We start from the raw sequence: 25,940 nt of genomic DNA on the forward strand, positions 1-25,940 counted from the left end.
TGCAGTATAATGCTTTCTCAATATTTTATTGTTGATAATACCCCACATTACTGTATAAATTACAGTTTTCCATTGAAGCGTAGCAATAGATCACTGTTCCAAAACAAACATGTGATTGCTTTTCCGGTCCTTTTTTCCCCAAAGTTCTATTTTTCCATCCTACACTCACAACTTCTGTATGTCGCCCACAGTCTCAATGGCTTAGAACGCTGGCTTTGGATGGGTTCCAGACAGTGAGCAGCGATATTCTTTGTCCAGGTTCCAAATGGAAAACCAATGCTGTGTGCGTGTCTCTTCCTCTTTAATCTGCTTTCATGTACACCTCTCAGACATGTGATATAGACGCAGGATGAGCACACGCTGTTCTGCCCTAAACGTTCATTAAACACTTTGGTTGGCTAACTACTAAAAAGTAAAAGGAATGGATTAACATCCCTACAGGCCTGGAAGACCTCAATTAACCTCACGTATTGCTCACATCCCAGACTAAACATGCACATCTGTATCCTAATACTGAACCCTTTGTTATCGGCTATGGCTTATTTAACCACTAGCTGACTACATACGGTTATGTTTGTTGCTGTAGTGTATAGGTGTTAGGGAAAAAGGGATAGCAGCCTTGTGTATGAAATGTTATTATTTGACTATGTGTTCCCTGTGTTCTCAGGATGTTTGCTCGCAGGAGAAAGCCCTCTTACTGGGATTACTCTGTCAACTGCACTGGAAACGAGGCCCACGTGTCAAGCTGCAATCTGGGCCATGCCGTGGCAGCAAAGGCCAATAGCACCTGTGGTGGGGGCACTCCAGTGGTGGTCAGCTGTGTGCCAGGAAGAGCCTTCTCCCCAACCCCCATGACAGGCTTCAGGAAGGCCTTTAAACAAGAGGTATGCACCACAGACATTTATTTTTATTCTATTGGTTGCAAGAATTTTGTAAAATAATTTCAATTGAAAAACTCTACGTTTTGAATCTGGTATTGTTTTGTGTATTAGTTCATAAACCATGTGCCATGGAATCGGCACATCGAAAATCTCTTCCCGAATATTTTGCAACCTGTATGGCACAGCTGGCAATTTTTGGGTCCTTAAATGAAACTGGTATACTTATTTATTTGTCACAATTTTCTTTAACCAATTTTGATCTTTAATGTAGGGCCGAAAGACAAGTTCCTTATGTTCTCTCCCTTCCACTTGCTTCTTCCATTTTTGCGGTAATGCTGCAATCAGTTGGTTGTAATTTTGGATATAGCAGACATTTACATATATGTTTGTTTGCTGCATGTGTGACAACTTCACCAGTCCTATTTATAATATCATTAACAAATATTTGAGTTTAGTCATAATATTTGTTGTAATATTCGTCTTTCTGGTGGATTAAAATGAAAATTCAAACTAGCTTTATATGACTTGTTTTAAAAATAGCGATATTCTGGAGATGATTTCATTTTCAAATAACCGAAAGTGAGATGTTGTAATCTGAATAAAGGGAAAGGCCATTTTTGCCACCACGGACTTACTAAACCACTGCATTCTGTCTATAGAAATATAATCACAACACTGGATATAGCCAGACCTATTGACTTGACTGGTGATACCTTTTCTAATGATGCTATTTCTATGATTCAGTCAGATTTCTGCTATGCCACTGCTGAGCTATGGCAAATAAAACATACAGTCGATAGGGGAAATACTGTAGCTGTGGGGGTCGAACTATATTCTGTCAATATGAGTGGGTTAATTTATCTCTGATCGCATTAATCCTGTGAGAGATTGATGGACAATGTAGTTTTCTGAGACGCAAGAAACACTGACACTCAGAAACACTTTAGCTACTTGGCTTTGTTAAGCCCATCTGCAGTTTTTTATGTTTACTGTCAAGTGATTCATTGTCATGGACTCAGGATCTGTGGGAAGGAGATAATTCATGCTGGTCTATTGAAAACATCTTGTGGGAATCCCACGTCTATTTTGCACATCCAAGTGCTGTACAGATGTAGGATCTTAATTTGCACTAACTATTTTGACATACGTTGCTGCTACTGTTTATTATCTATCCTGTTGCCTAGTCACTTTACCCCTACCTACAGTATATGTACATATCTACCCCAATTACCTCGCAGCCTTGCAAGTTAACGTTACTCATTGTGTATTTTTTTTTAAAATATTTTTTAAAGTATATTTCTTTCTATATTTTTCTCTCTGCATTGTTGGGAAGGGCCTGTAAGTAAGCATTTCACTGTTAGTCTACACCTGTTGTTTACGACGAGTGTGAATTTGAATTTGATCACCTTGTTCCAAGAGAACTTTAATGCAATGCAAGAAATGTCAAACTTGTAGTTTATTGGAGGTTTAAAAAGGCTTCTGAAGTTTCCACTTTGAAATTTCAGCCTTGATTTTTTTTCTCGAAAAATGTATAAAAAATGTCCATTTATTATAATCCACATAATAATTCACATTTCCTGTTGCTGCAAAAATATTTTCCTGCTGTAGCAAACTGGCTCAAATTAAGATCTTACATTAGAATGCATGCCTGCCTGCTCTGTCACTTTCCACATCACAGTGTTTTGTAGCGAGCTGGGCATAACCAGGGACATCCCATAGGGTGTGTCTCAAATGGCACCCATTACCCTATATAGTGCACTAATTTTGACCAGAGCCTCATTGACCCTGGTAAAAGGTAGTGGACTATAAAGGGAATAGGTGGCAATTTGGGACTCAGAATATTCCCATTATACATGTTTAGCTCTGCCTCAAGGCTGTACAGATCCAGAGTACATTTCACAACAGCTTTATCTAATAGCATAACCAAATGACATGGATTGCAGTTGAAATTACATTAAAAGTACATTGTGCAAGTGATCAATGCTGTTCGAAATTCTGAACAAATTATTAAAACAATTGTGAAGATCTCCACAGACCTGCGACGACCGATGCATGCTGTCTTGAACATGCAGATTACATAAGAAGAAATGTATAGTTACAGTAACCTCAAAATGTGGCCATGAAAGTGTTACTCATTTAAATGTTGAATGTCGGATTAGTTTGTAAGATAGACTTAACTTTAGGCTATTTACTGTACTTCAAAAGTAATATTTAATATCAACATTTAAAGGAGATGTGCATTCGTAAAGTATTCAGACCTCTTGACTTTTTCCACATTTTGTTACGTTAGACTTGTTTTAAAGTGGATTTTTTTTTTTATTCTTCAAACAGGTTTTTCGAAATTTTTGCAAACGTATTACAAATAAAAAACAGAAATACCTTATTTACATAAGTATTCAGACCCTTTGCTATGAGACTCGAAATTGAGCTCAGGTGCATCCTGTTTCCATTGATCATCCTTGAGATGTTTCTACAACCTGATTGGAGTCCACCTTTGGTAAATTCAATTGATTGAACATGATTTGGAAAGGCACACACCTGTCTATATAAGGTCCCACAGTTGACAGTGTATAAGTTCCCACAGTTGACAGTCAGAGCAAAAACCAAGCCATGAGGTCGAAGGAATTGTCCGTAGAGCTCCGTGACAGGGTTGTGTTGAGGAACAGATCTGGGGAGAGGTACGAAACATTTCTGCAGCATTAAAGGTCCCCAAGAACACAGTGGCCCCATCATTCTTCAATGGAAGAAGTTTGGAACCACCAAGACTCTTCCCAGCCAAACTTAGCAAACGGGGGAGAAGGGCCTTGGTCAGGGAGTTGAGGAAAAAATATTATTTCATCAATTTTAGAATAAGGCTGTAGCGTAACAAAATGTGGAAAAAGTCAAGGGGTCTGAATACTTTCCGAATGCGCTGTCTCTACTGCTTGGATAGTTCCATCTGAGCCTCTGGCTTAATCCAATTGTGTTTGAATAGGACTAAATCAAATCAAACTTTAAATGCACTTTTATTAATTTGTAGACAAACTGGAATTAAAGCCAGACTAAGTCAGTGACACAGATGTAACTATCCAAGCAGAAGATACATCTCCTTCAAATTATGATATTTGGTTGTGTTGACAACCAAACACAATTCAAATCACTAAATATCATTACATTGTAAATCAACCTGGGCCCATATCCACAAAGCATCTCAGCGTAGAAAATTGGTCGTAAGTGCTGAGAATAGAGACATTTTACTGGTGTCTTGCAGCGATTCAGTGGTTCCTGAGTTGTTAAAATAATTTTTGGATAATTCTATACAATCAATCAATAAATAATCTAGATCTACATGCAACAGTATCTCTTGTGCCTTTGACAATGATTTCACGAGGCCTATTTCACATGAAATGCCTAAATACTTATAACAAATAGGCTTATAAATAAACATGTTTTTCTTTCGATTATTTAATTACTTACATTATTTTATTTCAAGCTATCCCTTTCAAGTGCAATATCAAATTGTTAACAAATATGGCTAATGTCACGGATCCCTCTGGAACTTTCATCACGCACACCTGTCTCCTATTCCCACTAATTAGTATTTGTATATATGTGCCCTTTGGTTTCCATAGTCTTGTCCGATTATTGTTACAATGGCCGTTGGTGCGTGTGAGTACCTGTGCTGTGTGTTTTGTGCCCGTGTGGATTGCACAGATGATTACGGGTCTCGTCCCGTGTGTTAATCATTGTGCGCGTGTGTATTTATTCGAGGTACTCCTCGCTCTTTTGTTTGGGTTTCAACCCTGTGTTTTGTGTACGTGTTTGTTTGGTCTTCGTCCCCGTGCCTTTACACAGCACGCCGTAATTTGGGCTGAATAGAAAACCCTATTACGCATTCCTGCGCCTGTCTTCCGAATCATTGTTACCAACGTGACACCTAAATTGGGCATGCCTATAAATTGGGCAATTGAAGGCTAGGGATTATGTTAACTTTGATTGTGTTTGATGAAAATGATAGACCTTTCAAATGTTATATGCAACGTTTTTTGCAACAATATTGGCAAGTGACTTGAGGCCGACAATCCAAAGCGATTTAGAGTTGTTAACAACGACTTACACTAGATGATTGGTAGGGGGCACTGTGTTGAAACCGCCACGCCTCCATCTTGGCACTCCCGCACCTTTGTAAAAAAAATTTTGGAAGCTATAGTAATGCATTTATTAATGTATACATTCCTTTTTTACACGTTTATTCTATTACAGACACCTTAATGCATACTTTTAAATTATATTATGTGAGCTAAAAATGAAAAAAGATAAACATTTTCCTTAAAGTATAATTTTTTGAGATTACTAATGTTACTGTCCCCACTAGAACAAAACAATACTTACATTTTGAAATATTTAATTGAAATACTGTAGAATTCCATTCCTTCCTATGGATGACTGCTACTACTTGGGAGTGCCAATATGTGACCGACCTGCTCGATTCAGTCTTATGCAGCAAAATTTGAAATTGTGTTTTTTACTTTTGATAAAAGTACAGACTCAGAGCTAGAAAATGTTATATCATACACTACAGTTGAGAAACAATGGGAAAGTAATTCTGCTTTGAAAGTTGATTAACGTCTCTAGGGTATGTGGGACAGTAGCGTCCCACCTCGCCAACAGCCAGTGAAATAGCAGAGCGCCAAATTCAAAACAACAAAAATCTCATAATTCAAATTTCTCACACTTACAAGTATTATACACCATTTTAAAGATAATCTTCTCATTAATCCAACCACACTGTCCGATTTAAAAAAAAAAGGCTTTACGGCGAAAGCATAGCATTAGATTATGTTAGGACTAGAGGTCGACCGATTAATCGGAATGGCCGATTAATTAGGGCCGATTTCAAGTTTTCATAACAATCAGAAATCGGTATTTTTGGACGCCGATTTGGCCGATTTTAATTTTTTTTTTTTTTTTTAAATGTTAGTCCTTTATTTAACTAGGCAAGATAGTTAAGAACACATTCTTATTTTCAATGACGGCCTAGGAACGGTGGGTTAACTGCCTTGTTCAGGGGCAGAACGACAGATTGTTATCTTGTCAGCTCGGGGATTCAATCTTGCAACCTTACGGTTAACTAGTCCAATGCTCTAACCACCTGCTTTACATTGCACTCCACGAGGAGCCTGCCTGTTACGCGAATGCAGTAAGAAGCCAAGGTAAGTTGCTAGCTAGCATTAAGCTTATCTTATAAAAACAATCAATCAATCATAATTACTAGTTAACTACACATGGTTGATATTACTAGTTTATCTAGCCTGTCCTGCGTTGCATATAATCGCTTAGGTACACGTTGCTCCAACCATAAACATCAATGCCTTTCTTAAAATCAATATACAAGTATATATTTTTAAACCTGCATATTTAGTTAATATTGCCTGCTAACATGAATTTCTTTTAACTAGGGAAAATGTGTCACTTCTCTTGCAAACAGAGTCAGGGTATATGCAGCAGTTTGGGCCACCTGGCTCGTTGCGAACTGTGAAGACTATTTCTTCCTAACAAGGACAGCCGACTTCGCCAAACGGGGGATGATTTAACAAAAGTGCATTTGCGAAAAAAGCACAATCGTTGCACAACTGTACCTAACCATAAACATCAATGCCTTTCTTAAAATCAATACACAGAAGTATATATTTTTAAACCTGCATATTTAGCTAAAAGAAATCCAGGTTAGCAGGCAATATTAACCAGGTGAAATTGTGTCATTTTGCGTTCATTGCACGCAGTCAGGGTATATGCAACAGTTTGGGCCGCCTGGCTCGTTGCGAACTAATTTGCCAGAATTTTACGTAATTATGACGTAACATTGAAGGTTGTGCAATGTAACAGGAATATTTAGACTTAGGGATGCTACCCGTTAGATAAAATACGGAACGGTTCCGTATTTCACTGACAGGAAAAACGTTTTGTTTTCGAGATTATAGTTTCCGGATTCGACCATATTAATGACCTAAGGCTCGTATTTCTGTGTGTTATTATGTTATAATTAAGTCTATGATTTGATAGAGCAGTCTAACTGAGCGATGATAGGCAGCAGCTGGCTCGTAAGCATTCATTCAAACAGCCCTTCACAATGCATTGCGCTGTTTATGACTTCAAGCCTATCAACTCCCAAGATGAGGCTGGTGTAACCGATGTGAAATGGCTAGCTAGTTAGCCGGGTGCGCGCTAATAGCGTTTCAAACGTCACTCGCTCTGAGACTTGGAGTAGTTGTTTCCCTTGCTCTACATGGGTAACGCTGCTTCGAGGGTGGCTGTTGTCGATGTGTTCCTGGTTTGCGCCCAGGTAGGAGCGAGGAGAGGGACGGAAGCTATACTGTTACACTGGCAATACTAAAGTGCCTATAAGAACATCCTATAGTCAAAGGTATATGAAATACAAATCGTATAGAGAGAAATAGTCCTTTAATTCCTATAATAACTACAACCTAAAACATCTTACCTGGGAATATTGAAGACTCATGTTAAAAGGAACCACCAGCTTTCATATGTTCTCTTGTTCTGAGCAAGGAACTTAAACGTTAGCTTTTTTACATGGCACATATTGCACTTTTACTTTCTTCTCCAACACTTTGTTTTGCATTATTTAAACCAAATTGAACATGTTTCATTATTTATTTGAGGCTAAATTGATTTTATTGATGTATTATATTAAGTTAAAATAAGTGTTCATTCAGTATTGTTGTAATTGTCATTATTACAAAAAGGAAAAATAATCGGCCGATTAATCGGCAGCAACCTTTTTTGGTCCTCCAATAATCGGTATCAGTATCGGCGTTGAAAAATCATAATCGGTCGACCTCTACTACGGGCGTGTTTGTATATTCAATCTGGAGTGCCAGAGTGTGCTCAGAGTGCGCTCTGGGCGTTCATAAACTCAGAGCGTTGTCAGATTGTACGTTCGTAAATTCAGAGCGCGCACTGGATGCTCTGGCCGAGGAGTAGGGTTGATCCGAGCGTTCTGACCTAACAGCAGTCAAGCACCCACGTTAACTGGCTAACGTTGGCTAGTTTGCTAGCTACTTCCAGACACAAATAAGGGAACAGCTCACTTTGACCGTTTTACTCGCCCTAGCAGAGCTGGTTAGGCTGTTTTTCTGTTATCCAGAGTGTTGGTGACTGCAACTGTGCTGCTGGCAACAATTTAATTGCCAACTTTTACTGATACCTGCCATATTCAACGGGTGTAGAAAGTTCGTAAATTTGTCAGTTATTCTGTGCTCTGTCACACTCAGACGAGTGCTCTGAAATCAGAGTAGATAGCCAGAGTGAATTTACCAACTACGTCTATCGACAGTCATCGCAGTGACATCATGAACATTCTATTGAAATCGTTACTTGTATAGTGGAGTCTTTTGTTTAGCTAGCTAGCAAGCTCAGCAATGAACCATAATCATAACTTTACTACCCTGCATGAATTGTTATTTATTTTACCTTTATTTAACTAGGCAAGTCAGTTAAGAACAAATTCTTATTTTCAATGACGGCCTAGGAACAGTGGGTTAACAGCCTTGTTCAGTGGCAGAACAACAGATTTCTACCTTGTTAGCTCGGGGATTCGATCTTGCAACCTTTCAGTTACTAGTCCAACGCCCTATCCACTAGGCTACCTGCCTCCCCAGATAGCTAACCAACCAGGTTCAATGTTAGCTAGCTAACCTAAGCTATCATACTCTAATTCCACTGTGCATTCCACTGATTTCAAAACTCAGTCCTCCAGAAAGTGGAGAGCAACAGCTTTGCAGTTCTACTATGTGATATCTTTCAAAAAGCCGCGTTAGAAAGGATTACCTACACATACTGACCAGCTCATGTTGTAGACAGAAGCGTACTACATGGAAGACCAATCCGAACTCATCTCTCGGCATGTCCAGCCCACCCATTATCTCAGCCAATCATGTCTTTTTCTGTTGCTAAACCAACTAGGCTCGTAATTTAACAATTTTATTAGTATTTACAGATGGCATACAAGTTTGTTATTAAGGCACATGAAAGTTCACTTGTTCCAGAAGGCATTTCTGCCTTCTGCATTTTGATTTTTTTTTTAAAGTTTACGTTCAAATTGCTCTCCTGTGAAGTAGTGACGCGCGACATAAGCCTAGTTTACTGAAATGAGTCACATATGGCCGACCGGTGGCTTCAAAGCCTCTCAATGGCCAATATAAAGCAATAGCAATCCAGGGTTTATATACCTCATTGATTGTTAAACGGTAGTGATGAGTGTGTTGATATAATGGTAACACTGTCAAAATTCTGCTTTTAACAACCAGAAAAATGTGTTTAAAAAAAGGTTATAAGCATGCCAAAACATTAGGCGATAATTAAGAGAAGTGATTGTGTCAAGCGAAATTAATCAAACGTTTTACACTTGCAACATTAATATGTACAGTCACATTCACCGTGGTTGTCTGAAGCGTGCTATAGAGTTCCCAGCTGGCGATGCCTCATTGCAATTGGTTATTCCCCATCATTTGCAACAATGTCAATGAGCATCATCACTATCTTTCCTTTGCTGTACCTCAAACTGTCGTGATTACCAGGTGAAATAAACATTTATGAGTTGATTTTACTCCTGGCTCAGAGTTTGTCTGGGCAGTGTCTTAGCATCACCCTAAAACCTACTCTGAGAGGTTTTTTTGTTTTAAAACCAGTTTTAACAGGATTCCTAGGACCTTTCTGAGATGCTTTGTGGATACGGGCCCAGAGCTTGAAACTCTAGGCCTATTGTATTGTCTATTTTTTGTTGAATTATTGGATGAATTGAAACAATAGCTGTTGATTAATGCAAATGATATACAGGCCTAAATAACATTGATGATATGAGTGATAAAGTATGGTCAAATTTAATTTGCACTGTTAAACCTACCCTTTGGAATGACTTCGACAGCAACAGTGAATCTGTTTAGCTTTTAAGTGGAGATCTCTTAACAATCACTCTCATGAAAGCACATTGGTAATAGTCTATGACAAATATCAAAGATAAACAGCACTGGGTTTGGTTAAAACTCTCTATGGGAGACCAAAGGGTAGCTGTAGATTGATACATTCTCCAGTAGGTGGTGCTGCCCAGTCTAGTTTTCTGATAGTGGATATAACTTTGATGATCTGACGTTGTTTTAAAGGTACGAATTCAACTTATTTTATACAAGGTTAGTCTATCCTGAAATGTGGTTACCATGATGACATAATCCTATGGTTGAAATTTCACCCTCAAAACCACAGTTTACATTGGATTGATTTGGAAAAAGTCATCAATGTATTTTCTACGTAGATTCCATGTCACAATACATTGACATATTATGTTGAAACAACGTTGATTCAACCAGTTGTAATAAGGGTCGTCTAAAGGAGACCTAAATGCGGCGTGTGAAGTGCTCATATTACTTTTAATGAAAACACTTTGCAAAGTAACAAAACAACCAACAACAGTCCCGTCAGGTACAAACAACGAAACGGAAAACAACCACCCACAAAACCCCATGAAAAACAGGCTGCCTAAGTATGGCTTCCAATCAGAGACAACGAAAAACACCTGCCTCTGATTGGAAACCATACCCGGCACCAACATAGAAAATACAACAGAACGACAATCTAGACAACCCACATAGAAAACAGAAAACCCAAAATACATAGACAAAAACACCCCCCTGTCACGCCCTGACCAATCTACTATGGAAAAATGACCTCATACTAAGGTCAGAACATGACACCAGTTTGTTCCAAGTGGGAAAGCATTATTTTTACACTATGAAGTATTAGGATCCTGAACAACTTGAGGCAGAATAAGACTTCGCTGTGTTGCCAGAGTTGTTTGTGCACACTGCTAATATGGCACACTGCTAATAAGCTAATTCTCTGCATTTGAGAATTCTATTCCTGTCCCTGCTTCGGTTCAAATTGTCAATCCAATTTTCAAAACCATATTTCCCTCTTTCCCTGCCACAAGTTCACCTAAGAAATATTCAGGCATCACTCAAATACTTACTGCTTTCGAATATGTAAACATTCTATGATGGCTTTGGTATTTTATGTTTTTCATATACCTATTTAGAATATTATAGGTTATAGTTTCCTTTTTTGGCATGGGAACACAAACCACAAATCGGTGTCAATCCCAAACTGCATGCTAACACTTATGCATTGCTGTCTGTAATTACAAATCACAGTAAATAAGATACGGTTATGCTACTAATGTGTCCACTTCCAATTTGCCAAAACTGTAAATGGGAGTAACATTTACCACTGTGTAAACTTGGAGCCACCCAGTCTGTAGACTCACAGCCCTCACTCAATCTTTCTTCTAGCTTCCCAGAAAGTCTGGGAAAGAGCCAATTCAAAACGGAGGTTTTGTAACTCTTTATAGATGGCAACCTCTAGACAGTTATTTATTTCTCTATAAGGAATCATTCATTTATGGAAAGTTGAACTCTGTAATTCTGCTTTTTGGACCATTAAGGTCTACTTACAGTACCTTCTATTGTCTTTCATATTTCAGTATGTGTTAATGTGACTTAATGCATATGCCTTGCTTTGGGTGTTCGACTAACTCGGCCTACTATGGGTCTGATCTCCCTCTTGTTCCTGCAGCAAACGTTGGTGCGTCTGCGAGGTGGGGCCATCGTAGGGGAAGGTCGTGTGGAGGTGCTAAAGAACAGCGAGTGGGGAACCATCTGTGACAATAATTGGAGCCTCCTGTCAGCCACGGTGGTGTGTCGAGAGCTGGGCTTCGGGAGTGCCAAGGAGGCCCTCTCTGGTGGTCGGCTTGGACAGGGTAGGGATTGGAACTCAGTCCTACTTACAATAACAGTGCCAATCACAATATTACATCTGGCCAAGTACATGATGGGCATTCCAACATATTGGTCAGCCTAGCAGTTGACTGGGCTGAAGATGAAGTTGACTATTCATGTTTGATCTATGTAAAAGGCCTTGAATAGATTTAAAAACACACCTTTGTTATTACATAGGTAATCAAAATCAGATTAGAGGTCATGCAAGTTTTTCTGGTTATTTTTTAGAGTAGTTGTTCAAGAGTATTGGGTTTGTTTCACCATTTTCAATCAACAGTCAATCAAACAACATTGGCCTAACTGCGCAAAGTCTGAGTAGAAATATGAGAACCACTTGAGTTCCTGGAATACAAAGAAACATTTACATGAACAGCTTAATTGTGTACTGTAGCTTTAGAACTACATGTGTTCACCAAATGTTGCAAAGGGAAAATGTCCAAAAGATCTAACAGTCTGTAATACTATCCCTTATTTGCTGACTTTTTGAGCCGTCACTAACCCTGACCTGAACAACAGGAAGTCTGCTGGAGGACCGGATCAGGCTGGGTTATAGAAATGGAATGGATCAGTTCAACTTTTTATTTGTTCTCTGCAGTTCAGAGCCCATATTCGTAAAGCTTCACAGAGTAGGAGTGCTGATCTAGGATAAGTTTGGCCTTTTGGATCATAATGACTAAGATAACATGAAAAAGGGGGACCTGTTCCCCAATCAGCATTCCTACTCTGATTCTTTGTGAATACAGGCTCAGGGTTACAGTGAGCTGAACAATGCAAGGCCATACTTGCCATATTCCAGGACTGTAATTGAAAGGCTGTAGTGGAGAGAAATACTATATTTAAAGAGTACATCATGTATCCACTCCCTTATTCAAGACCTCGTCTTTCCCTCCAGGGACATGGGCCCTGCCAAAACGAGGACATACTATTTATTGACCAGTTTTCTCTCACTCAGTATTACCTGCGGGGATATTAGTTAGCATGGATATTTTTTTTTACTGCAGAGGCAGACCAATAACTGAGGCTTAAAGGCATGGACCCTCCCCATATACAGTAGGTATCGCTGACTCACAGTCCAAATGATGTATTCAGTAGATCTTACAGTAACTGTAATCGTGGACTGATCGTGGACTACAGGAAAAGGAGGGCAGAACAGGCCCCCGATAACATCGACAGGGCTGTAGTGGAGCGGGTCGAGAGTTTCAAGCTCCTTGGTGTCCACATCACCAACGAACTATCATGGTCCAAACACACCAAGACAGTCGTGAAGAGGGCCCAACAAAACCTTTTCCCCTCAGGCCTCAGGAGACCGAAAAGATTTGGCATGGGTCCCCAGATTCTCAAAAGGTTCTACAGCTTCACCATCGAGAGCATCCTGACCGGTGACATCACTGCCTGGTATGGCAATTGCTCGGCATCTGGCCGTAAGGCGCTACAGAGGGTAGTGCATACGACCCAGTACATCACTGGGGCCAAGCTTCCTGCCATCCAGGACCTATATAATAGGCCAGTGTCAGTGGAAAGCCCATAAAATTGTCAGAGACTCCAGTCACCCAAGTCATAGACTGTTTTCTCTGCTACCGCACGGCAAGCGGTACCGGAGCGCCAAGTCTGGGACCAAACGTATCCTTAACAGCTTCTACCCACAAGCCATAAGACTGCTGAACAATAAAATCAAATGCACACTACAAATGCACACTCCACTACAGACTATTTACATTGACACCCCCTCCCATTTGTTTTGTACACTGCTGCAACTCACTGTTTATTATCTATGCATAGTCACTTCACCCCTACCTACATGTACAAATTACCAAATGAACTAACCTGTACCCCCGCACACTGACTTGGTACCGGTACTCCCTGTATATAGCCTCGTTATTGTTATTTTATTGTGTTACTTTAGTTTATTTGAACTGCACTGTTGGTTAAGGGCTTGTAAGCAAGCATTTCACGGTAAGGTCTACACTTGTTTTATTCGGCGTATGTGACAAAGTTTGATTTGATTTAACTGTGTCTTTAAATAATTCACCTATTTTGAGTGAAGCTGAAGTGAAGGGCCATGCTCTACCAACTGAGCTACACGGGACACTATAACAGGGTTGAAAGGAATTGCACACTGCTGTTTTCCGAATAGGTACAGCTATTATTAGTTTTATCTCTGAGCTAGTCCACACAGGCATGACACTGAAAAAAGGAGTAGTAAATTACAGAATAATGGCACATTATGGAACATGGAAACAGCAGACGGGCTAAGTTTCAAATGGCACCCTATCCCTTACATAGTCCCCACTTTTGACCAAAAGTAGTACACCAGATCGTTGCTGTCTGATGAAAACCTCTTATCTCCAAAACAGGAACTTTTCAAAACATAATATTTTCCCATTAACAAACTAACATTTCTGAAACATTTGGAGTTTCCTTTTATACATTCTTTTGGTCCTAGAGTCCTGACATGCTCAGTTTTCATTGAAGGGAGTTACTGCTTTCAATAAATGTAAAAAAAGTATATTAAATAGGCAAACATATTATTACAAGGTTTTCATCAGACAGTGACGATATGGGTACCATTTGAGAAGCATCCAGAGAGAATTCCGGACTGGTTGTTCCTTTTGGAAAAATATTTTCCCTACATGATTTACTACTGTCAAGCAGAAAGGAACACTATCTCTGTATCTAAGGCCTCCAGGAAAATAAGTTACAGAAAGACACATCTTAATAGCAGACCAGCTAGAACAGACATGAAAACATCCTCTTTAACCTTCAATAACGAAACTCATCTAATAAAGTGATGACAAGATCCTGCAAAGCATTAGAATTTGTGGTCTCCCATGAGCTTGTTGACTGAAACACCGAGTCTTGGGCTTTGACTTAGATTCACCACAGTCCCATTTACCTGTCAACGTGGAACCACACCGTTTTTGGCCATACTCAACTGTTATTTTAGCTTCCCTGAACGTCTGGGAAAGAGTCAACTCCAAGAGTCTCTGCCCATCCCTTACCAGTATTATTCTCCTTTTTGTGTTTCCCAGGTATGGGCCCAGTCCATATGAATGAGATTGAGTGCTCTGGCTTTGAGAAGTCCATCACAGAGTGCTTCTTCAACAAAGAGTCGCTGGGCTGCAGCCATGAGGAGGATGCAGCCGTGAGGTGTAACGTCCCAGCAATGGGCTTCCAGGAGAGGGTGAGTGTCTGTCTGTGTGTGTGTGTGTGTTAGTCAGGTAAAAAGCACAGGCTATCTTTAACGGAGACTTTATGTGCTGTTCTCATCACTAAGGTCAATAAGATTGAACATTTACCTACAGCACATTTCTTTCTTTCATAAAATATAAACATTGTATAATGTAGTAATGGACAAAGTAGTATTCCTATTGCTGCTATCTGTGTGTTTGTAGCTAAATACCCTCATGTGTTTCTCTGTGCAGCTGCGTCTGAGTGGGGGACGTAACCCAAACGAGGGGCGTGTGGAGGTGCTGGTGGAGAGGAACGGCTCCCAAGCATGGGGTACGGTGTGCAGTGATGGCTGGGGCACCATCGAGGCTATGGTCGTGTGCAGACAGCTTGACCTCGGCTTCGCCAGCAATGCCTTCCAGGTGAGAAACGTTTTTTGAAATGTGTATTTATTGAACCTTTATTTATACAGGTAAATCAATTAAGAACAAATTCCTTGATTGACGACCTGTCCAAACATGCAGCATTACAGCACTGTACAGTTACCCTACTGAAAAAAGGTCATCAGCCTGTTGTGAATCTAAAAATGTCCTTGGCCCCCATACCATGTAGTCTGTCCTTTTGACATCAATTCTGTTCCAAATGACAGCTTTCCCAAATTAGGGCCCTCATTCAGTGTGTGTATGTCTCTAGTTGCCAGGGGTGACAAAAACCTCCTCTGGTGTTGTAGGACCGTCATCTCTTAACTGTTTGCACCTGAGAAGCGTTACACAGACCTTCCCATCAGACAGCACAGTATTTGTTGTGTCAAATGGATTTTTACTAGACTGCTTGATAACAGTAATAGTGGGTTTGGAAAATCTCTGTAAACCTTGGAATGGTAGAAATGATGTTTGCTATAGAACAGAGATTTATGAGGAATGATTACTGTTACTCCTGAATTACAACATAACACAACGTATGAATACAGTTAAACCATACCTATTTTGTAGTCTGTAGTTGGTTTTAATATGTGTGATGGCTACACTTCAGGGATAAATGAAGAACTAAGCCAAGTAACAGTGCCACTAATGCATAGCTAGAGAGATAATGAACAGGTTGCCCCCTCTTGTGGTAAAAAATAAAAATATATTTTTTTTCTTTCGTTTTTAATTTAGGGGGTAGATAAGCTTTAATATTGCAGATAGATACCAACCCTCTTGTGGTTGATAGGAAAACTGCTTTGCCCATACAGTATGTGTTGCTATCCTCATAATGAATGTGAAAACTACCGGTACATCCTTCAAACTCATTTACACTTACTGGTATCTACATACATGTACTGTTGAATTATCCAACTACTTAATTGAACATATAAATACAATAGTATATTAGCATAGCAAACACAACCTATGACAAAATTCCCCCAAATTCTCTGTCTGATCTAAACCATTCCCTGACTGCTATCATGCTGTGATCCTGTCCCGTAGGAGACGTGGTACTGGCCAGGGGAGGTGAGTGCTGACCCTGTGGTGATGAGTGGAGTGCGATGTTCTGGCACTGAGATGTCCCTTTCCCAGTGCCTGCACCACGGAGCTCATCTTACCTGTCCTAAAGGAGGGGGACGCAATGCTGCCGGAGTCTCCTGCTCAGAGAGTAAGAGAACCCATACTGTCTTTTCCTCACAGACAGTCAGTCGTCTGCCTGGACTAGATGTCTTGCATTGAAAGAGGATGATTGCTTACATGCAAAAACATGCATTTGCCTGGCCTATTATGACTTGATGACTATTATAAGCATCCTTCAATCTTATCTTTCAATCTTTTGAGTGCGGACCTGTAACATTGTAATTTCAGTAGTCAGCAGGACTACATGTTACAGTAAATTGTGAGGATAAAGTACGGTCTGATTTCGAACCAGTAACCGCCAGAACTCCCTGCTCTCCCCTCAGCTGCCCCTGACCTGGTGCTGAACCCCCAGATAGTGGAGCAGACCACCTATATGGAGGACAGGCCCATGTTCATGCTGCAGTGTGCCTATGAGGAGAACTGCCTATCCACCACCTCCAGCGAGACCCCTGCCAACTCTTACCGCCGCCTGCTGCGCTTCTCCTCCCAGATCCACAACAACGGACAGTCTGACTTCCGTCCCAAGGCTGAACGCCACTCCTGGGTGTGGCATGACTGCCACAGGCAAGTAGCTCAATGGCTGTTCCTGTCTGTGAAACTGTCCGATCATTTCCTTTTCCAACAGGATTGGTTATTTTAGCACTGTTTGGAAATAACTGTCAGAAGCAACAACAAAAAAAAACACATGTTAAGAGAAAGTTCCACTGAAAATGTTCCATTTCCATAAGTTCTCTGCCCTGTAATTGACCATGGACTGAAACGTCTCAGATGTTTGTGGTCAAGGCATTGGGTGAACTGTGCAATGTTGGCAGCTTCATACAGTCACCAGCTCTACACACATCAAACCCTTGGTATATCCTCAGGTGGCCAAAACATGACAGCATGCAGCGGAGCTCCAATCAGCCTTCTGCCAACAGCCCTGTGGGATTATACATAGAATCGCCATTTTTAAAATAAATGTTTATTTTCGGTTTCTTTGGCCTTGGTGCCATGTGTTTCAACAGTGTCTCGAGCTCTGGAATAGAAACCTATCTGCTTCAGAGAGAATATACTAAGCACCTCACTGTGATTGCACTGTGATTGCAAGCTAGAGGTTAGTTGAATAAACGTGTGTCTCTCTCTGTGTCCAGCCATTATCACAGCATGGAGGTGTTCACCCACTACGACCTGCTCAGCCTCAACGGCACCAAGGTGGCAGAGGGACACAAGGCCAGCTTCTGTCTGGAGGACACCGAATGTGAAGAGGGTAAGAGCCTGGAGAGACAGTGTGCATCCCAAATGGCACCCTATTCCCCAGTGCACTACTTTTGACCGAGGCCATGCAGCTTACCTATTCATGCCATCCTCCGGCAACCTTTTACCCTTTTTTACTCTATTATGCCAACCTGAACCAAACTGTGCTGTGTCATTCTTTTCAGCCTGGTTCCAGTAACTATGGCAGATGTGTAAATAGGCAAGTTCAGTAGGTTTGGCTACGCTTTGTTCAGCTCAGTAGTGTGGAAAGCCCTCGTCTACCCAGTGTTCCTCACTCCAAGCGGAATATAATACAGCCTTTACCCATCCAACTCTGAGCAATAGCCCAACTGTCACTCACAAAAACATCCATCATGCAAAAGTATGTGCTTACCTGTTTGTCTTTGATTGATTATAACTTTGGCAGGTATTGAGAAAAGATATGAGTGTGCCAACTTTGGGGAACAAGGCATCACTGTGGGCTGCTGGGATACGTACAGACATGATATTGACTGCCAGTGGATCGACATCACAGACATTAATCCCGGAGATTACATATTCCAGGTAAGTGACTTTTCTGGTTACATGCTGTAAACTCCCAAATTGCACCCTATTCCCCATATAGTGCACTACTTTTGATAGGGCTTTGGTCAAAAGTAGTGCACTATAGGGAATAGGGTGCAATTTTGGCCGTAACCAAAGTCATGCCACCACTATTATTCTATGTTATCGATTGAGGTTTTTCATGTTGTATGCAAACTATGTATTTTGTTAGTTGTAGAGTTGGATTGGCTTCCTTGTCATCTCCATGTTGGACTAGTTGTCTCTGCCGGACACAGTCTTGTTAGATTGTCAGTATGGCCACTCGCAGCATTTGCCTCTGTCCCACAGGTTGTTATTAACCCTAACTATGAGGTGCCTGAGTCCGACTACTCCAATAACTTCATGAAGTGCAGATGCAGATACGACGGCCACCGCATATGGATGTACAGCTGTCATAATGGTAAGGCAATGGTGCACCAACCATTGGTAGAGCGACAGTTTTACATCATACATTCTGTGTTACTGCATTGTTCCACCACCCTCCTTGACTTAAAAGATAATTCCACTCATAAATGAAAGTTAGATGTTTTCCGAAGTAGACTAATGTCAAGATATATTGACCCAGCTATATGCCATTCATTTTTGGTGGAGGCATACGCAGTTGTTGGATCTACACAACTGATGTCGTGGGTGTTATGTATGGTACCGTATATTGTAATGGTTTACGACAGTGTGCTGCTTTACGTATGAATGTGTTGTCAGAATGAGTGGCACATGTCATAAAATGTCAGTGACGTATTCAGTCCTCTACTGTGGAACAACCTGACCCTGAACGGCGAAAAGTGCACCTTTACAGCTCCAGCCGTTGAGTTTGTGGGAGTCCGCCTGTCGGCAAAAGGCATTGGCCCACTCATGTCAAACATTGAAGTCGTCCACCGCATCCCAGAACCTACCTCAGCCTCTCAGGTGGCCTCATTCTTGGTCATGACAGCCTAGTACCTCCGGTTTCTGCCCCACTACTCTCAGACCACAGCGCCCCTTCGCCAGCTCCTCAAGAAAGACGAGTCATGGGCCTGAACACGGGTCTGCTCACGGGTCACCTGTGAAGCCTCAGCTGGAGCACTAGGAGCTGTCCTCTCACAGCTGCAGAATGGCATTGAGAGGCCCGTCGCCTTTGCTTCGAGGGCCCTGAGCCCCACTAAGTAACGGTACTCTGTGGTCGAACAAGAAGCACTGGCCTGTGTCTGGGCGTGCGAAAAGTGGTACCTCTACCTATACGTCCGGCTTTTCACGCTCCGAACCGACCACCAGTCTCTCACGACACTAGTGTGAGCCTCAGGAGCTGGACACAAGCCACTCCGGCTGCACAGATGGGCCGACCGCCTCAGACAGTACGACTATCAGCTGAAGTTCTCTCTGGGGAGGGATAACGTGGTTGCAGACCTCCTCTCACGCTCCATTGACGCTCCGATTGTCTTGCCAAACGACAAAACAGAGCTCGTACAAATGCTCTACGCTCCCCTTCAGCCAGCCGTCTCAGGAACTGAGAACTGAACTGGAGGAACTGAAGCAAGCATCGGAACAGGACCCCACACTGTATACCCTGCACACCTACATACGCACTGGATGGCCAGCATGTGTGCCTGAAGAGCTGGTGCCTTTCGCCAGGGTGAAGAACAAGCTTTCTTGCTGGGAAGACGTCTGTGTCTCTCGGGGGTTGTGCATTGTGGTCCCGGGTGGCCTGCGTGCGCGTGTTCTATCCATAGCCCACAAAGGTCACTCATAGTGAAGGTGTTCGAGACCTTGTGGAGTGGCCAGGCATCGACCACGACATTGAAGCCCTGTTCAGAGATTGTGCTGCATTCCTCCTCAGTGGGAAAACAGGAAAGTCCGCCGGTGGCGTATGAACTCAGTGGCCAGTGGTTCCTGTCGGAACTGTCACAGCTCAGGCTATCATGGACATCCTAGACAGACTGTTCACAAGGTGGAGCTTACCCCTCACCCTCACCAAGGACAATGGGCTCCAACTAACCTCTGTCGAGTTCTCCTCCTATCTCAGCAACAAGGGAATCAAACACATCCGCATGGCCTACTACAACCCACAAGCTAAAGAAGGGGTGGAACGTTTCAACCAAACGCTGTAGAACGGCATCTGAGCGCACCTGGTCTAGGGGTGCACGTTTCGTACTACCTTGAACCAAACACTCATGCGCTACAGAGCAAGCAAACACCCAACAACACAGGTCTCCCCGGGATCTCTCATGCTAGGTCGTGAGATGGAACGGCCACTGGACAGACTCAGAACACAGAGCATAGCAGCACCGGCGACTAGTCGCACCCAAGCAAAGCAGGCAGTGACCAGGTACCAAAGAACAATTAAACAGGGTTTCAACAAGACAGAGACACCACCTGATGGACCTCCACTACTACCACCCGAGTCCCAGCCTCTGTGGGCTCCCGAAGGGCCAGAGCCACAAGCGGTGGCGGCTGAAGAACGGCCTATGCGGGCACGAACTCGCCCTGCTCATCTGGAGGACTACTTAACCTCCATTCCCTCTTAGGCTCCGTTAGGTGTCTTAGCCAACCTCCAGGTTAATGGACGGAACTGTCTAGTTTGGAGAGTCGTTGTTTACCTCTTCAGTTTAAGGGTTAATGTTTCTTACAGGTATCACTCTAGGTTCTATGGACATTTTTAGTTAGTACCAGTCCCTGGTTTTGGAAAGGGGGGGAAATGTTATGTATGGTACGACGCGCTGTACGTCGTACTGTACGTTGTTACGGTTTACGACAGTGTGCTGCTTTACGTATGAATGGGTTGTCAGAATGAGTGGCACATGTCATAAAACGTACAATGTGAAACTGTGCCAGTTTGCCTTCTTTTACAGCTAAGCTCGATATAACAGTGGGGACTTGGTTTCATCTTGACATTAGACGTCTGACGAACTTTGGTTTGAAAGTGTAATGCGTTGAAAGTTTTGCGAACTTTTGAAATGTAACACTGTGCGAACACTTGTCTCCTTTCCTGTGTCCAGGTGGTTCGTTAAGCACAGAGACTGAGGAGTCCTTCCCTGGGCTACTGAACAACCAGGTTATCCACAGATAAAAGGGTGAAAGAGAAAGAGAAGAGCAGAATCATCACCACCACAGAGAGACTGCCAAAAAGCCCCCAAACACTAGCTCTCTCCCCCTCTCCCTCCCAGTCAGCAGTCCAGGATAACGTTTATCGTGTTGCCAATACGCCTACAGCTGTTATGAACCCTCCTAGTGGGGAGTGCCACAGTATATGGACAGCACTCATTGATTATGCCTAAAGAAGCAACCCACTGCCCACCTCTTTCAGACATCCCCTCTCCTTCTTAGGCAGACCATTTGATGTATCCTTCTGTCTTCCCAAAACCAGGTAGCCTCTCCCAGTCCCAGCTCTCTGGTTGAGGTCAATACGGGACTGAGAGTTTCTCTGTCACGCTTGGGTTAGAGACATGAAATGTACATCCCCACTGCTCCCCACTAGAGGTGATGATGAGACGAATATGGCACCCTATTCCGTATATAGTGCACTATGTTTGGGCCCTGGACAAAATTAGTGCATTGTAAAGGGAATTCTGCTGCACTTTCTTTTTTTAATATGATAAAACGTTAATTCAAAGGTAATTTTCCCAGAGTTTGGATATCTCTGACAAATAAATCTCTCTCTTGGACTATGAACAAAGGCATATTTGGGAACACTACAGACTTTATTGATCATTAGCTAATAATAGTTTGTAATGGCTTTATGCAGTAGGTGCCTCATAAAGGCTCCTCTCTGAGTAGCTTAATGAAGATACTTATTGAGGATACAATACAGTACAATACCATAATAGGATGCAATAACTAACTGCCGGTAAGTGCATTGCTGTTGGGAAATGTTTAACAGTCTTATTCCAAGAGTTGTCCTGTGCTTTTTTTCTCACTTGGAATTGTGCAGGAAGTTGACATGTGATTTAATAATTTATTCTATTTCCTCTTCCTTGGGAAATGTAGACATCATTTTGAAGTGCAGGGTTGTTACCCTCACCAATCTTTTCATCTGTGGTACAGGGTACTCCCTCAGATGTCATCAATATGCTCAACAATATGCTCTATTTTAAGTTATTCTGTGGTGTTCTCTCACTCTGACATCTGTAATAAACCAAGTACCAGTCCCAAGTGCCTGAGAAGTTCCTTTTCCATTGTAAAAACTGTGACCAAATAGCAGACATTAGTCTGCTCCACACCACAACAGAGTGGTGGTGGTAGTACGGTAGTTAAAATGGAGGGAATACAACTAATCCCCCTCAGTGCCTTATAGTGAGAATATACATTTTTTTTGTTTTTCGACATTCATGAACAATCTCATATTTTCCAGCAAACATCAGTAACTTATTGTTGTAAAAGTCAGGGATTTTAAGCGGTTTTTTCTTTTTTTACTCCGTTTTTTTCTTTTACAATAATGTGTGTGCGAGTGTCTCATTATTTTATTGTACTTTTTATAATGGTGGTACCAAACTGTCATCCTCTGTTTTATGAGGGTACAGTACAGTGACAGCTGAATCGCTAAAGTATGTTATGTATGCTAACTGTATACTTGATTGGAGTGTTTAAATCCATAATTTGCTTTGTTAACTATATTAAAGGTAAGATTTATTGAGCAAACAAATCTAAGTTGTTGGTTGTATTTTCAGATCTATACATTTAAATTAGGCCTAATGCCACCTCCATCACACATGGCAGGGGGCGGCAGGCTAGAGAGCCGAGCCAGCAACTGGAGGGTTGCCAGTTTGAATCCTGGGTCCAACGGGAAAAATCTGTCGGGAAGTGAGCTGGTGAGCGGAGGGTTGATGGTATCAAATCCTAGATGCCATTGCCTGCTGGTGTGCCCTTGAGCAATGCACTTAACCCCCAAGAACATCTCGAAGTGTGGCCACCCCCCACACTTCTCAACAACAACAAAAACTCTATATTTATTCGTATGTCTGTAGGAGGGGTTGGGTTAAAAGCGGAAGTACAATTTCGGTTGGACCTTGTGTGCAATTTTAAATCTTAATCACAGTTCTCTAATTTGCTGCCATCTTCTGGTTGTTTAAGGTAGTGATTTGGCTATGGCCCATAAAGGAGCAGTGTCTCATGTAGGACACAGTGTATGCTCTCCACCCTCGGGTCATCTATACACACGCTACAGTTTGTTCTTCGTTGCTCGGCTGACTTTCCTATCATTCCTACAGTATGGCCAAGGGATGTCCTTTAACATCTACATTGCAAGATTTCAACAGGAGTGACATTTGTTTTTAGTGTGGCATCAACGACATTCTCACAACTAGTTTAACTCTCATGTATGTATCCATGCCATTTGTTAGGGACTTGCGCGTTGTGCTATACCTAAAGAGGTGAGAAATACAGTTACTCTACATTTACGTTCGCAAGTGCCATGCTCTACCAACTGAACCACAACGGACATAATAGTCCATAAGGCAAATGTCAGAATGAGTTTGAAGTACTACAAAAAAAATTGACTTTCTGCAGCAAGCTAATCCAATTGCCAAGCTGTGTATGCTCTAAAACAGCTTTGTAACAGCATTGTATGCACTTAAATTGGAGCTGTTCACTTGGGTAACTGGTGTTCAGTGAAAACTAGAGATGGACTTCCTGTTGTCATTGGTTGGAGTAAATCCAGGCCTCATTGCTCTTTGTTTGGACTGTCTCCTGTGCTAATGTAAGCAGCCCTGTATTACTCAGCAGCAGGACTAATAAGGTTGATCTCCAGCACTCCCAGGAACAGGGCTGCTGTTAAGAAGACTGTGAAGCAGCTTTTCTGGTTAAGACAAATGCTCTAGGTCTAAAGCAGAGGCTGTGTACCAAATGGCAGCCTATTCCATATATAGTGGACTACTGTTGACAAGAGTAGTATGGGCCCTGGTCAAGTCAAAGTTGCCTAGTGCACTATAAAGGGAATAGGGTGCCATTTGGGACACAGCTATAGATGTAGCAGCTAGCCTCAGCGATGCATAGCCTGCTACCCTGGAAGATGGGATTCATCCAGGGCCATCAATTACACACCTAACACCCCCTCTGACACTTTTAGTTTTTAGTCCTCCTGACTGATTAGATGTTAGAGGCGCAGGCAGGCGACATATCCAAGTGGTTGTTTAATCCCATACTATCTACCAAGACCACCCATTCCCCTGATGTACTGTAGCTAGTCTCTCTATTAATCTACCTCTTCCCACCAAGGCGGAAAATGGTAGCAAGAGCCATCTGAAGACCGGAAACCCCAAACCAGGTCTCCACAAAGTAAATACACACACTAGGCACGCACGCACACACACACAAAAGGTCTGGCTTGTTTTGCAACCAGGGAGGGAAGACCACCTACCATGCTGTGCCACCAGGAGGGGGAATGTCACAGGTAACTTGAGACGGAGTTCAGTGGGTAACGACAGACATTCGGTTGACTAGACACACTTGGGCCAGGGAAAATCTCCTTCTGCTCTATGAGGTAACAAAGAGCTGCATTCATGTGATAAAAGGTTAATTATGCGAGGCTTGGCTGAATAGATTCTGTGCGTACTAAAACTGAAGGGGATGGTTCAGCAGTCTCTTTCTCAGGCTCGGCCTGAGAGAAGACAGGGAACCAGAACAGGTGATTGGGTCTAATTTCTCTTATGGTCAAGAGTAACCTCAGAGTTCATGGGAAAGTCCTATCTCTGTGGTAGCATCCTAAATGGCACTCTATTCCCTATGTAGTGCAGTACATTTGACCGGAGCATAGGCTTACATAGGAAATAGGGTGCCATTTGGGATGCAGACTGTGTCCCTTTGTCCAATCTTACTCGAAATCTCCTCACCGCCTTAGTTATACCCAGAATGACTTTTCTGGGAATATTTAGTTTAACGGTGAAAAATACTACTACTTTCAGGGAGATTTAGTCAGGCTTCTCCTCCTCTATAAATCTTGTGGACAAGAGAATATATTACCTGGAACTGAAAGCAGATTTCTGGGAAGTCCTGTTTTTCAAGCCCTAGGTTGCAACTTTTCCCTCAAGAAACCCCCCACTCTGACCAGACATCAGTACACACACAGTATGTGTGAAACCAGTGTTTGTGCATCCATGCTACTATTGGATTGATGAAGAGGGCCAATCTCAGTCGAATGTACTGTCCCAAAAGAAGATGTGGATATGTCAATTTAGAGATAACATTTCTATTACAGATTATCATACAGTTCGTGTACAAATTGAAGTTGCAACAACCATTTTTGGACTTAATTAATAATATGTACCCATTGATTCTTGAAGAGTATAACTAACAAATATCTCATGAACTTAGTTCAACTGTCGTACCCCATCAGAACCCAAAATATAAGCTTGTTTTACTCCAAGTTTGTAAACAAAGTAAATGTAAACACTGCATAGCCTCAAAACATGTTTAAAACTATACTTTTGATGTTATGGATTGTCAATCCTTTCATTTTTGATTTTTATTCAACTAGGCAAGTCAGTTAAGAACAAACTCTTATTTACAATGACGGCCTAGGAACAGTGGGTTAACTGCCTTGTTCAGGGGCAGAACGACAGATTTTTACCTTGTCAGCTCGGGGACTCAATCGAGCAACCTTTCGGTTACTGGCCCAATGCTCTAACCACTAGGCTACCTGCTGCCCCATCCAT

General features: G+C 42.0%; 1 protein-coding gene across 2 annotated transcripts in view; it reads left to right on the plus strand.

The window, feature by feature from the left end:
* Nucleotides 1-22,933, plus strand: part of loxl2b (lysyl oxidase-like 2b) — a 67,119-nt gene extending 44,186 nt beyond the window's left edge. For both annotated transcript variants that reach the window (XM_014170995.3, XM_014170996.3), the window contains exons 5-14: nt 668-884; nt 11,505-11,688; nt 14,737-14,888; nt 15,130-15,297; nt 16,345-16,510; nt 16,806-17,046; nt 17,613-17,728; nt 18,143-18,279; nt 18,607-18,718; nt 21,291-22,933. In XM_014170995.3, the coding sequence (XP_014026470.2) occupies nt 668-884; nt 11,505-11,688; nt 14,737-14,888; nt 15,130-15,297; nt 16,345-16,510; nt 16,806-17,046; nt 17,613-17,728; nt 18,143-18,279; nt 18,607-18,718; nt 21,291-21,361 (1,564 nt within the window). In that variant the 3' untranslated portion in view covers nt 21,362-22,933. The remainder of the gene's footprint in view (nt 1-667; nt 885-11,504; nt 11,689-14,736; nt 14,889-15,129; nt 15,298-16,344; nt 16,511-16,805; nt 17,047-17,612; nt 17,729-18,142; nt 18,280-18,606; nt 18,719-21,290) is intronic.
* The last annotated feature ends 3,007 nt before the right edge of the window (nt 22,934-25,940 follow it).

This window comes from Salmo salar, chromosome 24, assembly GCF_965601325.2.
Source record: "Salmo salar chromosome 24, fSalSal1, whole genome shotgun sequence".
Classification (NCBI taxonomy): domain Eukaryota; kingdom Metazoa; phylum Chordata; class Actinopteri; order Salmoniformes; family Salmonidae; genus Salmo; species Salmo salar.